The sequence below is a fragment of the Lycorma delicatula genome, chromosome 2 (assembly GCF_047948215.1).
Source record: "Lycorma delicatula isolate Av1 chromosome 2, ASM4794821v1, whole genome shotgun sequence".
Taxonomy (NCBI): Eukaryota; Metazoa; Arthropoda; class Insecta; order Hemiptera; family Fulgoridae; genus Lycorma; species Lycorma delicatula.
The window spans coordinates 158,810,358-158,827,871 of NC_134456.1; the positions used below are offsets into that span (position 1 = coordinate 158,810,358).

The 17,514-nt window shown below is 29.4% G+C and overlaps 1 protein-coding gene across 1 annotated transcript; it reads right to left on the bottom strand.

Annotated features, from left to right (window-relative positions):
* Positions 1 to 9,912: 9,912 nt before the first annotated feature.
* Positions 9,913 to 13,030, bottom strand: LOC142319988 (uncharacterized). Its single transcript, XM_075357667.1, has 3 exons — positions 12,832 to 13,030; positions 12,142 to 12,259; positions 9,913 to 10,557 (listed from the first exon to the last, which is right to left on the bottom strand). Exons 1-3 carry the CDS (start codon positions 13,028 to 13,030, stop codon positions 10,551 to 10,553), a joined length of 324 nt encoding a protein of 107 aa, XP_075213782.1. The 3' UTR covers positions 9,913 to 10,550.
* Positions 13,031 to 17,514: the final 4,484 nt, after the last annotated feature.

Below are 17,514 nucleotides of genomic sequence, written 5' to 3' on the forward strand. Positions count from 1 at the left end.
TGGTGATCTTATTTCAAGTATTATTTCTAATGGTTCTTTTTTTAATAAACTAAACATTAAAAGAAATATAGCGTCCTAATTTGAATTATTCGATGTTAGTTTTCACTTTTTCACAATTCCTATTTGTTTGTTTGGTTTTAAGATTTAATTAAATTCAGGTAGCATTAAAAACCTTTTTTTGTTGAACATACGAATTACAAATTAAGTTAATATTTTACTTTGTTGATTAATTATTTTAATGTACATTGTAAGTGTTTGAAAATATTAAATTTCAATTATATCACCCCGTTTTTTAGTAGTTAATGTTGGGAGTTGTAAAATTAAACTTATCTTTAAATGAAGAGAGATTTAGAACCATTGATTTAATAAGACTCTGACCTTAAAAATGTGTACATTATAAGTAATTTGTAGGTTTTAAATAATTTTAGATTATTAACAATTATAAATAATCTGTTTTATTAATGCATCTATAAAAGAAAGAATTACTGAAGTATCGCAGTAATGACTGCGATAGGTTCCTCCACCCAATTTTTAATCTAGATTGCAATTTGATTTAACAAATTATCAACCGATTTCGATACTTCCAGTTGCATCAAATTTTTTAAAAGATGTGCATAGAAGAATTTAAAAGTACATTGAGAATTTACTTAACAGGCAATGTGGATGTAAGAAATGCCTTAATTATTTATTGATTTTAAAATTATTTTAGTCTAAATTTTGAAAAAATTAACCATAGTTTAATCTTGTTCATTGTCTTTCAAAGGCATTTGTATTTCTTCACTCTTTACAGTTGGAGAAACTTAGAAATATATAAATTGTCTTCAATTTATATTAATTTCATCTTGATTTAAATGTTATGGTCCAATCTTTACTTACACGAAAGCATGTAGTAAAAACGTTACATAGTGCAAAGCAGCCTATAACAGCTCTAGTCGGGACAATTATTGTTATTGATAAGCGTTGCGAATCGATAAAACTTTTAAAAATATAATCTATTGTTCCGAATTACTGATGGCATCACCTTAGTAATTCCAATTCCAAATATGCTTTATGAATTCAATATTAATCATGTGTAATCCGATTATAAATACTTTGTTTACGAAATAATCCATCGCCAACAACTTGTCCTATCGTAGATGTCAGAACATAAATAATTCGTAAATATTTAGATATTGCAGATTCGGTACGGTGAAGATCTTTTACACAAAATTCATTTTTTTAATGTTCTGAATATTTATTTGAATTTAAATTACGGTATGGAATATTAATTGAACGCATGCAGAAATGCTGCTTGGTCAAAATTTTTATTCTTGTTATTAAAAGATCATTTAGTTTATTGTAAGAAAGAGTAACTATCAAGAAACTATTAATTAACTTAAATAGTTTTTGGAGGTTGACAACAACTTTTACAAGAATTATCTTATAAATAGATTGGATGCATGCAAAAGAGGAATATTTGTAATGTTTACGTTATTGTGGATAAGAGTGGTCGAGTAGATAAAAACGATGACATGAAATACTATTAAGAGAAACAAAACTTGAAGACAATAATAATAATTAAACTTGATGGAACTTTTAAATCTGATTAACGATGATTTCACCACTCATATCAATAGTAATAAAATTAGAGTGCATGAAAATATAGCCTGAGATCTGTTAACCAGATTTGTTAGTGTGATGTAGTAAATGATTGAAAATAAATCTAACGTTATTATAATTTTCTTAAAGATAATACATTAGTATTAAAAAAAAAAATAATTTATTAATACTAAATCGGAAAATCATCAATTAAGAACGATCAATCACAATCAGTAGTACGAAATTAAAATTAACTACACTTTCAAAAGTTAAATCTTAGCATAGTAAAACTAAGAAAAATGTCATAGTTAATTAAAATAATGAAAATATTAAAAAGATGGCTGAATCTGTACTACCTCCGATTATTACTGTCAGCTCTTCTAACTCTAATCATACTATTGAATGTTTAGCTAAGCTGAAAATCTTGTAGTGAATGGTAGTAATAGCTCAGTCACTGGAAAATTTCAATTCCTTGTCATTAGTAGTAAAAATGACAACTGCTAGATCAAAGGGGATAAAAAATAATAAAACTAAGGAAGAATAGACGCAGCATGAAAGGTAATCAATTTTGAAAGCTGAAAGTCTATATCTTTTTGGGCAATCTTACACAATCTGTCTTACAAAACTATTCCAATAAACACGTATCATGTAACATTTGAAATTCAATAAAATACCTTTTTCAGGTTGTTGCATCAAACAAAAGAAAAATCAATTTTAAAATTTAGTTAAATTTAAGTGGATATAAATGTATGATCTAAGAGTAAAATGTATCCGATTGTGAAGTCATGTTAATCAGTTGTTGTAAAGAATTGTATGCGTTGTCTTAGGAAAGGACAATGTGGTCATGTATTCTCCTCCTATACATATCAATTAAACATGAATTTATAACTTATTAAAGGAGATAAAGGGTAGCATAATATACAAAAAATAATGAAAACCTTTTTTAATAATTAACGTATAAAATGTACAAGATTTATATAAACACTCTGTATGGGTGTAATTTTACTAATTTTTTAATACGTTGGAGTAAACTAGACGGCAGAAATTATAGATGAGGAAGATTTCAGTGTAGCATATCTTTTGTTAAATTAGCATTTAACTAGAAGAAAACTGTAAAAGAATAAATTAGAATAATTTTATCTCAGCAAGGATAGAAAGATTGTAAAGTATTCACGCTTCTAAATACTATTTCGAATACAATCTAGTATAGTTCTTTATATTTTCAAAATTCTGGATGTAATTACCATGGCTACTATTAGCTGAAGAAATTTCGAAGTAAGGTATCTAACTTTATAAAACTGTAGAAAGATTTTATACATCAAAATATTTTATTTTAAATAGGAGAAGGTAAAAAAAGTACATGACGATATCTGTGCCACTAACGCCTCTTTTCATAACTCCACTTAACTTTAATGTTTTCTTGGACTAATTTGCTGATAGTTGGATGGTTTCTATGTCTGATAGAAATGATCTGAAATGGATAAAACTCGTGTAAAGGGGTTTCTTTAATACGGTTAATAAGAAAACACATTGTTTAAAAAGGAAATAAAAGAAGATCTTATTTCCTGATACGATTTAAAGTTTATTGTGAATTGTGAGTGTGTTTGAATTGAGGTACTGATGGCAAGTGGTAATAGCATGCTAACTGGCAATCATTACACCAGTCTACCGCATTTCCTGTAAAATTTATTGGATACTTAATCAATGAGCGTGAATGACTTCAATGAGCCGGAGATAATTGAAACGATCGCTCTCTTAAATCTAGAATTCAGTAGTACGCTAAAGAATAGCCTGCGGCCTATCCAGTTTATGGATAATATTAGAATAGATCAATATAATCTCTACCTGCCAGAAGGTCATACTTAGATATTGAATCATGTTTTATCAAATCTTGATCTGAATCTGGACATGGACAATGATCGTCTAGTTTATCCTGATGTTCTTCATGAGGATGTTTTTCATTGTATGTCAAGGTAGAAAGGATGATAGATATTAAATCTGTGTGGCAATCTTTTCACTGCCCTCGGGATGACTATCTCAGTCTGTATAACGTTGTAAAAGAAGCAGACTGGATTTTAATTTACTTTTCTTCAAATATAGTGAGAGGGCCTATTTATTTATTTTTAGTTTTTTTTTTTTTTTGTGAAAAAGTATTACCAACCAGAATTAGTGAACTAATCCCCTGTAAGGAGAACAACTTACCTGACTGTTTTTCCAAAGACCATATTAATTTTCTTAAACGTAAAAACGTGGCTCACCGAAATTCATTTGACATGACGGTGTGTCATCTAATTCATCTTGAAATCACGAGGTTATATGATTACTGTAATGGGTTAAGAGAAAAAAAAGGTTAAGGAATTACTGCGGAGATTTACCACTGCCATCAGGACTAAATAAGCTAATATAAAATTAAATTAGATTATTTTTTACAAGCTAAATATTCTTTATTATACTGATTTTACAGTTGTCAAATCGAAAAAATATTAATAATATTATTAACAGAATATTGGTTGTAGAATCCTTTTATGTACTCTTTTCTTTTATTTATATACTTTACATATATTTTTTATTTATTTTTACATGTATTACTACTTAAAAATTGATGATCGTTCTTTATAACAATAGATCCTTGTTTTCTCTAACCGTTACTATTGGAACTGCAACATAAGAAAAGATATTATTAGAATAAATAATTTTTTGTTACATTTTTAATTAAGTTAACAAGTGTAATGAAAACGAAAAAATTAAGTAAGTATAGAAACAGGTTTTTTCCTTTGCTTTCTGTAGGCAAGAAAAGGAAATATTTTCATATAAAATGTTTAATATGAGAGAGACAAGCGCAACACTCCACCTCGTATTGAGATAGTATCAGAAAAAAATCCGGTATTAAAAATTCATTTAACCCCTCCTACCTAATTCTAAGAAAAAGAGCGTTAAATAATATCAAAGAATCTGATTTGGACCCCACATGACTTCATTTTTTTTTCTCAGGTAAGAGCAGGAATGCCATTTACACACTACGTATCGGGCTCGTTAACAGGTCCGCAAGATGCTATTCAGGTGCTTATGTGTGCTTACGCCCTACCGACTAAACTTCCTCCACCTCACCAACTCCTCCCCAGGGCCTGACCAGCACTTATGCATCCTCAGCCCCGGAAGGTTCCTTCGAGCTCGGGGGATCTAGAGTTCCCCGGCAACATCATCGCCGCCCATCCACGCAGGCGCGGACGGGCGGCGACTCCGCAGGAGGCTGTCCGTCACCTCCTTACTGTGTGGTCCCTATCCTCACCTCATCCGAGGGCATTGCATTGCAATCATCGCAATCACATGACTTCCTTTTAGGTCTATTAACTACACACACATTTATTTTAAATAAAAAGTATATAAAAATTTATTTCATTAATAACTTCTGATATTTTTTCACATTTTTTTTTTTATTGTCATATAATTATTATTTATTTTTAAAAGTATTTTTACAATCAGAGATTAAAAATTATTAATAAATCAATATATTTAAATTAAAACGAAGTTTAAAAAAATGAGTTGAAATCGGAATTGAACCGATGTGCCTATAGACAAATTTTATTTGGAGAGGTGCAGAACTAAATGTTACAACAGTTCTAAATCCAAAATTTCAACATCCTTCGGCTCATCGTGTTTGAGTTATGCGAGATAAATACGCGCATACGTACGTACATACATTGAGATGTCATGCCGAGACAAAATGGATTCAGGAATGGTCAAGATGGGTATTTCCGTTGAAATCTGAAAACCGAAATTTTAACTAAGAATTTTCCCTTAAGTCTCCTGAATATTTTAACAAACGTTAACCCATTTTTATGAAAAAAATTATTAACTGTTTATCATGAGCAAAATCATTATTTTACTCTAATAGCATATTAAGTGTTACTCTAGTTAATACAGTTTTCTTATTTTAATAATAGTAAACGATAATGCCATGCCTGACCGGGATTCGAGGTCCCGGGTTCGTATCCTTGTCAGGCATGGCATTTTCACACGCTACAAACATTGTCATTTATCTCATCCTCTGAAGTAATACGTACGTAACGGTGGTCCAGGAGGTTAAAAAAAAAAAACAAAAAAAAACATAAAATAATTCCTGATAAAAAATTTGTTAATTTTAAAATAATAATTTTTTTAATTAAATATAAATACTATTTCCATATTTTATTCTTTAAAATTACTGCATTATTTAAAAACTATATAAATTATACTAAACATTTTCTCCCAAAAAAAATCAAGAACAAGTTAGTTATGAAATGAATACCTACTTAATGTGAGAGCCAATATTCTGTGAAGTAGAAATAGCATTTCCAAAAGGAGTAAATTGTCCACTTCCTTGATATATACCACCAAATACAGGACAGCCTTTACAAGAACATTTGCCGCGACGATTCCTATTACCTAGAAAAAAATGCATGTTAAAATTAAAAAAAAAAAAACTGACTGATACTAAATTATCCCAATACAGTCACAATAAGGATGAATAACATAAATGAATAAAATCCGACAACACAGTTGTTTCTGTTGCACGAGACACGGAGATATACCACTGCAATCAGGATTAAATAACCTAATATAAGATTATTTCTTAAAAGTTAAATATTATTCATAATAGTAGTGTTACAATTGCTAAATCGAAAAAATAAGCATGACACACACAATTTAAAATATTTATTACTTTACTTAAATATTATATCTTTTCTTTTATTTAATTCAATGATATTAATTAAGCCCGCATGCTTACCGTATTTAATTCGCGCGGTTGTGGCGTTACTAGCAGTGACGGTTGGCACTAACTAAACTAACGTAATTTCACAAATTGTAGTCGTCTGCTAAGTTGTAACGTCACAGGTGAACGGTACAATTAAATAAATTAATAAATTTAAAGTGTAAAAAAGTAACTCGGTCTGGCTGGGTCACGAACTCGATCGTCCGGTTGACTTGATACCTGGTCCTTTTCAGCCTCGTGGCAATACCAGTCTGCCAACCACTCAAGCGAAATTTGTTCTATGTAAGTTGTGAAATTACGTGTACAAAATTAGTAGCAATTTTGTTGTGGAGTGCGATTATTCAAACGTTTTTTTTAAAATATTATTTTTATAATTGTAAACAAATTGCTTAAGAAAAGTATGATGTTAATTAGGCGAAATCTCGAGATACCCTAGGTGACCTTGCTCTACAGCCTTTGACCTTTTAAGTTGAATTTAATGTTATCGTGCCACATATATAAAAGGATATCTGAACAAGTTTGCCAAAAATCGGTTCAGTAATAATAGAGATATAAGGTGATTTAAGGGCCAATATTGAACACACACACGTATATACAAACATTAACATCCAAAAGATTTCCATGCGGTTTTTTGGGTTCCTTAGGTGTTAAAACATCAAAATCCGGTGAAAATCGTATATGCACAAATTGGATCGATTACAATACTTTCCTGCGTAGAGAAATAGCTCTGCTACAGTGATATCTAGCTAATGTTAGATTAGTTCTTGGAGATGGAGAGGAACTGGGATGAGACAATGTGAATTTTGTTTAGAATAAAATCTATACAGAATTTGATACTTTTTATGTACATATTCATGGGTTTTCATATTATTTTTCTTTGTAGTTGAAAATGGTCTTAGCTTGATGTTGATGCTAAATGAAGTTCTGCTTGAAGTTATTAACTTTGAAGTTGAAGTCTTAGCAATGAATATGATGTTTTAGTTTTATTTACATATTTGTTGAGATACAAAATATAAGAACATTTTAATCTTACTCATTTGAGTAAGATTATAGAATTAATAATAAAAATAATAATAATAAATTACCCTGTCTTTTACCTATGGTTGTTGTCACTTTACGCAGTTGTAATATACGAAAACATTTAATTATCCTGATTTCCGCAGGTTTTAACATCCGGGTGAGTGCCAAGTATATGGAATGCGAATAAAGATAAACTGCATTCAAGTAAATGGTTTGCTGTAGTTAATTGACATTGTTTTATGTCCTTTGTAGCCGATGGCTTTAGTAGAATAAACAAATAATAATACAAATAAAAAAGTAAATTACAAAATACTAAAGTTGCCTAAAATATTGATATAATTGTAAAATAAGTTTATTGGTAAAATTAGGTTAATAAAAATTAGAAGAGAAGTAAATGTACATAATACTCGCATTTAGGTTGACTATCTTTAACGTTAATTTTTAAGACGTAGTCACAAAAATTAATGTTATTAATCTCAAAGGATTAGATTTATGAAAATTCCTTACAGTAATAAGATGTGAAGTAGCATTTGTCCTTGTGTTTTTTGAGTATTTTCCAGTTAGTATACCCGTGAAATTTCACGCTTTTCTATTAAAATGGAATTGATCATTTGTTGCTGTTTCCTTCAATAGTTTGGAGTCAAAAAGGAGATCTGATCATATCTCTCGCTACTAACAATAGAAAAGATAGGAAAAATTGATGTAAAAAAAAAGGATTAACTTCTTTCGGATTGATGAGTTACAAATATTTATAAATACGATTAGGTAAATTTCATATGAATAATTCTCTTCTTACCATTAAAATCACTGTTGTAATTATGTGTCTTCATTTCATCCCATTCGTGAGCCGATGTTACAAAACACAATGCTAAGAATAAAACCAAGGCAAATAATAAAATTTTCTTCCTCATGGTTATTGAAGAAATGGTGAACTGTTTTCTATGTTGTGTTACGACTAAGACTAAATTTTTTTTATTTTTTAGTAAAGAATAGCCAATTAAATAATAATAACCACTAAAAATGTAAATTACAAAATACTAAAGTTGCTTAAAATATCGAAATAATTGTAAAATAGGTTTATTAATATAATTTAGGCAATCAAAATTAAAAGAGAAGTAATTGTACATAATAATCACATTTAGGTTGGCTATCTTCATTTTTGAGACGTAGTCACAAAAATTAATGTTATAGATGTCTAAGGTATAGATTTATGAAAATTCTTTACAAAAACAAGATATGAAGTAGTTTTGTGTTTTTGGAATATACTCCAGTTAGTAAACCCAGGAAATTTCAGGCTGTTCTACAATGGGATTGATCTTATATGATGCAGTTTCCTTCAATAGTTTGGAGTCAGAGGAGGAGTATCCCTCGCTACAACAATAGAAAAGATAGGAAAAATTGATGTAAAAAGAAAGGATTACCTTTCTTTCGGATTGATGAGCTGCAGATATATATAAATACAGTTAGATAAATTCCATATTATCTTCTTACCATTAAAATCACTATTGTAGTTATGTGTCTTCATGTCATCCCATTCGTGAGCCGATGTTAAAAAACACAATGCTAAGAATAAAACCGAGGCAAATAGTAAAATTTCCTTCCTCATCGTTATTGAATAAATTGAACTGCTTTCTATGTTGTGTTACAACTTAGACTATAATTTTTTTCCCATTGGTTTGCTTTATATACTGTTATTTAAAAAATTATCGAAAATCTAAGCAGTAATCAAAGCATGAAATTATTGAAAGGAAACGCCCATTAACATTGACCAATAGAGGACAGATTACTAATATTTCCCTTTTTTTGTAACAATTCCTTTTTCCTTATTATGTGTAGGCTACTCATGATGTATTAGTAAATCAACTACCTGTTGAATATTTTAATACCTGTTTCAACTACCTGTTTAATATTTTCTGATATGTAATAAGCTTTTACCCAAGTACTTTTAAAATTTCGACTTTTTATATTTTAGGTAATTTATATAAACAAGCAATTTCAATTCTATAAGTAGGTATTTGTTTTAACACTTTTTATGAACTACTTAAAAAATTCTTAATTACCGATTCATGATTTTATTTCAAATAGTATTTTTGCATTTAAAACCATACGGATTTGACTGAATAGTTAATAGTTTAGGTACATATGTCAAAATGATATACGATTTCAATGTACGGGCACGGATTTTACGTAAGGAGTCCTCTGAACTGTCTAGAGGGATTCTTAATTTTTATTGAGGAAAATTAATTTTTTTGCAGTTAATATTTAGGCTAACTGTTAAAATCAATTAGTTGGTAAGTAATCTTCTGCTCTCATCTAAATAAAAAAAGTTCTGTATTCTTGAGGTATTGGAAGAATGGGACTTTTTTGCTTAGAGTAGGACTTGACCTTCTCTCTGGATTAGATATTTTCTGGTTATCGTAGAACAAAGCAAGAGCTATAGTGCTGTAGAAGAAATATAACCCTTCTAAATTTTGCTGTAAATATAAATGTTCATTTTATTGAAGAAATTTTATTAAAAATCTGTTAAGGGAAAAAAATGCTAATGAAAAAGGTTCTTAAACATTTTTTATTCAAATAAAACACTTATATTTGTCCTTTTTGTTAATTGTTATGTATGTTAATTCATACATAACTTGAGTGATGTTTCCAACAATTTGTTGAGCAGTTTTCCAAGTTGTACAAGGTAGAAAATTTGTTCTTGCAATATACTCACATCATGTTTGATCATGTGTGATTTATTAACTATGATTTTTAATTTTATTTTTAATTATTATAAAAATAACGAAATGAAATTCATGTTTCAGTTGTTATACTCGTATTGCTGAAATGACTGATTTAACCCTTTATGGAGTAATGTAGGAAATGGAAGCGAGGTACGTTTGCCAATAGCGAAAGCCACATTTGATAAACTGGTTCAAATAATTCATGGACGTTAAACTTCGCTTAGTACTCTTTCACTACTTACAGTATTCTTAATTTTAGTTGACGTTCACAGAACTTAATGTCACCTTAATTTACCAAATAAATAAAATGTTAAATAAAAATTTAAATTCTGTGATTGTTTATTTTTAAATTGTCACAGATTTCATAAAATAAAATTAAGTCTATAAATTTATCACATTCAGCTTCTGATGTATACTTGTATTACACCTTATGTCATACAGCATGTTAAAATATCGTTTATCTTTACTGAAATAAATTAACCACTGAAATAAAGAGAAAAAGCAATATTAGTAATTTTTTTTCAGGCAGACTATAATAGTAAATTAATATTAAGTATTTTTATAATTAGTATTCGGTGTCAAATTAATAAAATAGTTGGATAAATTCACTTAATATAGTATTTGAAAGTAATCAAATCTGTACTTGAAGATACCTTCCTTAGAATTGAGTAACGTCTAATAAAATTAACATTTTTAACTGTAAAAGGAAATGAAAGTAATAATAATAATAATAATAAAATAATAATTTTCCTGTTTAAGAAAATACTTTCAAAATAATATCCATAAAAATAGTATTAGGCCTAATAATAAATAAAAAGTTTAAAAAATGTATTTTTTTAAAATGAAAGATTAAGGTTTACAACGTTAAGATGATAATAATACGATGTAAAACATGTGAATAATTAAAGATATTTAATTATTATAAAAATAAAATTTATTAATAATCACCTCTTAATTATACAAATTATGCTAAATTAAAAAAAAAAAAAAAACAGATTATTAATTTAATTTTTAAAATCCAAATCGAGTTATTGACAGGTATATTATGAAGTCAAGACATTTTATTTAAATGTACTTTTTTTTTATTGTTTAACCTTCAGGTCTGCAATTAAGCATTTTTTCCGCAGAGGATGAGAAGAATGCATAGTAGCGTGTGTGAAAAATGCCATGCCTGACCGTGATTCGAACCCAGGATCTAAAAAATTAATTTTTTTTAACCCACTTCAAAAAGGAGGTTATCAATTCGACGATATTTTTTTATGGATGTTACGTAATATCTTCCAGGTTTGTAAACCATTAGATTTTGATAATAGTTTTTTTTTAATCGAAAGAGTATATCTTCGGAATGGCCCCCTATAAATTTTAACAAAATCCGATGATATAGGAAAATACTAAGAAAAACTGAAAACCGAACAGCTTGGCACCCTTAATCGCTGACCGATCGCGCAGTACAAAATGAGGAGGATTTTTATAAAATAATTTATAAAAATAAAAATAAAAACCGACTTCAAACAGTAATAGCACCAAAATTTCATAAATAATTATATTTTTATTTATTAATTGAAATAACAGTATTTACAACAAATAACTATTTTTGAAATTGGAGCCAGCAAACACAAATTAAACAAAAGGTTACATAAAATTAGGACCTCAATCGACCGATAGGCGGCTAAACGGGACTCGAACATGTAAAATGGGATCTCAAGAGCACATAAGAGAGACCATTTCACAATCATACCTCATCACAAGTTCGCTAAGGCATGTATACTTGGTGATAATAAATCTACCTTAGCATCTATAAAGTATTGTTATATCATATTTTTGTATGTCGAATTTTATTCTTACATTATACTTTTGTAGATCTCATTTTATTGTAGTAAATCTTCCACTACCAATTTTGCATTGTTTTAATTAGGATTTGTATTATAGAGATCGTAGGTTTATTCTTTTTGTTCAACTTCTGTTGGCTGGCACCGGCTTCAAAAATAGTTATTTGTTGTAAATACTTTTACTTAACAGGAAATTATAGAATTAATCATAAAAACTTGTAGCTAGAAAACTACTTACCCTATCGTTGCACCACCTATAGTTGAGGCATGAACTGTAACACCATACGAATTGAAGTCTCCAAAAGTAGCCCCCTTTGGAAAACCAGGTCCGAAGTCATAACGGCGATATCTTTGACCTACAAAAAAAAATATATATATATATATATAATATAGCTTACATGTGTATTTATATATTCCCCCTAATACTATACTCTCCCCTAATCATTGTTGTTTTCTTACTCGATCTTGCTTGTTATAACTAAAAATGCCATACTAATTATTACGTAAAAAACAATTCCTTAGTAGAAAGTGAGAAATGAATCAGTTTCAAATTTTCTGTCCCCTTCGTCACCAATCTAAATATACTTCTCCCCTCCTTCTAAAATGGTGGTATGCAAACCTACAAATTTCCCTTCACTTTGTTAACCACATGGAATTGTTGCAATTTTTATTTAAATCTTAAAAATGAAGAAAAATTGTATATTATATTATATATATAATTATATTGTATATATATGTAACTGGGTATTACTGGCCCAAACCAGTAATAAGTACTTTGATATATAGTGGAAAGCAACAGACATATCTAACAGTAATGAGAAAAAACGAATTATGAATTATTTGAGCTTAATATTGAGCAAATTATATATACTTTAACTATTCAGCACAGTATACTTAGCAATAGATTTTGAAATTATTTTATCTTTACCATTATAGGGAAAGTTATACGCATTAAAATTCATGTCTTCCCATGGATAAGCCGATGTAACAGTGATGACTGCAAATAATGCAAAAACTACGAAGTATATAATCGTAGCTTGCTTCATTGTAACTAAAAACATATTTTTGAACAGTGAACAGTATCGTGTTTTATTAAACATACATAAACCAGTTATTATTTTATTCATTTTATATCAAATTTATCACAAGACATGTTATTAATATCATTATATATTATAAGGAAGTGATAAAAGTGGTATACCAGATGGTATACCAAATCATGTTTATTTTTAAACCATTTCCTTACACTAAATTAATCTGTTGCCGATTCTGTTACCAATAATGTAATTAAATTTAATATAATTAATCTGTATTTTTTTTTTGTCTTCAGTCATTTGACTGGTTTGATGCAGCTCTCCAAGATTCCCTATCTAGTGCTAGTCGTTTCATTTCGGTATACCCTCTACATCCTACATCCCTAAAAATTTGTTTTACATATTCCAAACGTGGCCTGCCTACACAATTTTTTCCTTCTACCTGTCCTTACAATATTAAAGCGACTATTCCAGGATGCCTTAGTATGTGGCCTATAAGTCTGTCTCTTCTTTTAACTATATTTTTCTAAATGCTTCTTTCTTCATCTATTTGCCGCAAACCTCTTCATTTGTCACTTTATCAATCCATCTGATTTTTAACATTCTCCTATAGCACCACATTTTAAAACCTTCTATCTTTTCTTCTCAGGTACTCCGATCGTCCAAAATCCACTTCCATATAAAGCTACGCTCCAAACATATACTTTCAAAAATGTAGTCGATCTAATACATAAAAACGGTTAGTTCGATTTGCATTCAATAATTTGAAACACCGTTTGTAGTAGAGTTCTAAATTACTTACAATTAAAACGAAACGATATGCAATATATCTGTTATTTGAGTTTTTTAAGAAAACAGTATGTCAGAATTAATTTTCAACTTGAAAAATTACCGCTTATTAAATCATTCACTTTCTTTTAAAGTATCAATAAACACCTCTATAAGACCCGATAACAAAACTGTACCCCGTTAAATACAGGAATAATTGGGCTTTCAAATAAAGTTTCTTAATATGGTTTTGTTTTAGCTTTTAATAAATTAATAACCTGTGGGGACCGAGCCTACTGTTTTCTGTGTGCAGTCACTTTTGCGATACTGTTATAAATAAATATAAAGTACGAATATTGAATTTAACTATTTAGGTAATTTTATGTATAAATTATTCACTACTTTGTATCATTTTTTTAAATTTATTAAATTGATCAATATCCTTTATGTTTATTTAACTTCAATCTTATTAAAGACTTATTAAGCTGATAAACATGTAATGTGAATAACGTCTTAATTCGTTTATTTTAATTCCAGCACTTTTGGTTAAATGGGAAACTTTTTATGGAGGTATTTTATCAAGCTTTAGTACAAAGCTATGTTAGTAAACTGGTTTGTTTATTTTTAAGTAAGTGTTAAGACTCAGCCGGCCTCCGTGGCGCGAGTGCTAGCGTCTCGGCCTTTCATCCGGAGATCCCGGGTTCGAATCCCGGTCAGGCATCAGCCATGGAATTTTCACACAGGCTACAAATCATTCATCTTATTCTTGGAAGCAATACCTAACGGTGGACCCTGAGGTTAAACATAAAAAAAGTGTTAAGACTCAGGTTTCATTTCCTCCTTTTTTATTTGTAAAAATAAAAATGTTTACTTTTTTCTTACTCTTTATAAATTTTTACTTTTTCTTTTACGCTTTACAAATTCTCAAATTTTGTGTTATTCTTATTAAATGAATTTGTCTAATGCTCTATTGTTAGTCAACTCTATCCTCCAAAGACTAAACTTGTGTTTGTTATGAATGTATAATTAATTAATACAATAACGTTATATAAACGAATTACAGGTTCAAAATTATATAAAAATAATTTATATTATAAACGAAATAAATACTTTTATTTATTTGAATGAACCAACGAATAATAAAATATTTAGAATAATTAAATCTAACCGAGATATTGAACCAAGGCGGCATATTATTCGATAATTTTGGTCCTCCAGCAATAATCTGAAACTTTGAACAATCATCATTTTGATCTTCCAGACCGCGGATATAATATAAACTTTTCAAAAATCTTAATTTTCAACAAATTACTACAATAAAAGGGCTCGCTGCAGTATGATCTACAACATAATTTACGTAATATCTTTTTTAATTTACTATTACATTTGATTTTACATCGTCTCATCATTTATGTAATATCATTTGATTCATTTCATATTTAATTTACTTTGTTAATAATTCACGTTGTTAATTTAAGTTATTACTATTATTATGAATAGGGAACAATTAATTAGACTCAGAGGGTTAGTAAAGGCCGCTATAACAAGGATTGGCACATTTACTCACAATTATGATCCTTCACAAGGTGATATTCCTACCTTACAAATTAAAATAAGGAATCTTCTGGAATTTCAAAGCAAATATGACACCGTTCAATCAGAAATTGAATTTCAATATTTTGATAATGTTTTCGCTTCGGATCGTATATCTATAGAGCGTATCCCTATAGGTTTGGGTTGGACCACTCAAGACAGCTGCCCTGCTTGTGGGGTTGAAGAGACGCCTTTTCATGTATTTTTTCGCTGTTCTAGATTAGTGGTAGAACGTGATAAGATCGTGTATGGTGTTGGCAGAAAGGAAATGTTTGAACCTGAGGACCTCCAGGAAATTATGTTAACCAGTGAGAATCACTGAGCGGCTGTTGCCCGATATGCTAAAGCAGTTATGGAGAAGTAAGCCGCAGGTTAAATAGAGGCCCTGGGGTCCCGGTGCGGGGGCAGGGCCACGGGCGAGTGTATAGAGAGCCCCCCGATCTTGTGGGGGTCGGCTGGGTGCAATGAAGTCGCGGTCACTCCATTAATGCATTCACTTTAAACACGCAAGTGAAAACAGAAAACGAAACAAAAAAAACGACAGCGTCATAACAATTCAACCAAAGCTTTTAACAAACTTTACCTTGAAACATAATAAGCAATTCAAAGGATATAATATCACTTTTTATTAAAAATTTAACTCTAAGCAATGTTTATTTTGTAATTCAGACCATCATTTACAACAATGTAAAAAAAAACATTAAATCTGTCCAGCAATGAACGCAGAGACTTTTTGAGGCATAATAATTGTAGTTTTATTTCTTTAAATAAAGGCCATTCTATAAATGACTATAAATGAGTGTTACTCAAGTAATTTGTGTATGATTTGTACTAAAAAACATAATACACTCGTTCATATAGACAAGATTAATCATTGCAATTTAGATGGCAATAAGCCTGAAGGGAATACTTAATAATACCTATTGTTCATTTAATAATCAGCCAAACGAAAGTATACTTTTATCAACAGCCATATGTAACACCACTGATATACATGGTAATCACACCATTCATGTAGAATCTTATTAGATTCTAGTAACCAGGCAAATTTTTGTACATATAAATTTGCCTAAAAATAAGGACTTAAACTTATTGAAAATGATCTCCCCATTTCAGGCATAAATACCTCATTATCTCAATCCAGATACAGTGTTACACTTACATTACATTCTCGATATAAGAATTTTCCATTCATTGAGGAATGTGGTATTTTATCTGATATATCAGACAGCCTTCCATTAAACCACGTTTGACACCTCTAATCTTAATTTTCCTCGTAATATATTTCTAGCTGATCCCAAGTTCAACAATGCAAATAATATTGACATACTGATACTCAATACTATTTGAGCCTTATCTTGCCTGGTCGAAATTCCAGATATCCTATTATTCAGGAAACTAAATTAGGATATATACTTAGTGGTCGCCTTCCTAATAACGTTAAGGGCAAACAATATTGTTGTATCTTTTCTTGCTTGTTAACACTCATAAAAATCTCTCAACTATAATTGAGAATTTCTGAAAAATTGAAGAAATTAATACTGATGCTTCAGTTAACCTCTATATCTGAAAAACATTTTCAGTCTAACTCTACTCGAAATAATCAAGGCAAATATGTCGTGTCGTTACCACGCAAAGATAATAATATTCAACTACGTGATTATTTTGTTAATGCTAAAAATAAAATCTTATCTTTAGAAAGAAACCTAACCAACAATGCCAACCTTAAAAAAACTACTCCGCCTTCATTCAGGAATATTTAAAATTAGGTCACATGTCATTACACAATTCCAATGATTTGTTATTTTACAAATTGAATGTGTGCTATTTATCCCACCATCCATTATTCAAGCCTTCTAGTCTAACTACTATAATTCGAGTTGTTCCTCTACGGATTACATAAAAATCTAAATATATTAGATATCCGAGTAAAGCAACAAAAATCTGAAAATATAGGCAATCTTACTAAATTACGAACAAATAAACATTTCACATTGTCCTCATCTAATTATGGTATTTTTTTTTTTTACCAGCAGTTTTGCATTTAACAGCAATCTTTTCTTACAAGAGATAAATAATTTTTTGGGGAGGAATTGTTAATACGTAATTGGGAAGAAATAATATGTTCCTTTAATTACATTGCCAAACGAAAGTAAATAAAGATTAAAAATACGTATTATCAATACATGGATAAATAGACATTCCGAAAAGAAAAC

Bases quoted from the DNA above. Each gene is read 5' to 3' on its own strand.
- LOC142319988 (XM_075357667.1), bottom strand. From the start codon at position 13,030: ATGAATAAAATAATAACTGGTTTATGTATGTTTAATAAAACACGATAC. The intron at 12,260-12,831 runs GTAAAGATAAAA...TTTTTTTTGTAG, and splicing joins GTATAACTTTCCCTATAATG to GTCAAAGATATCGCCGTTAT.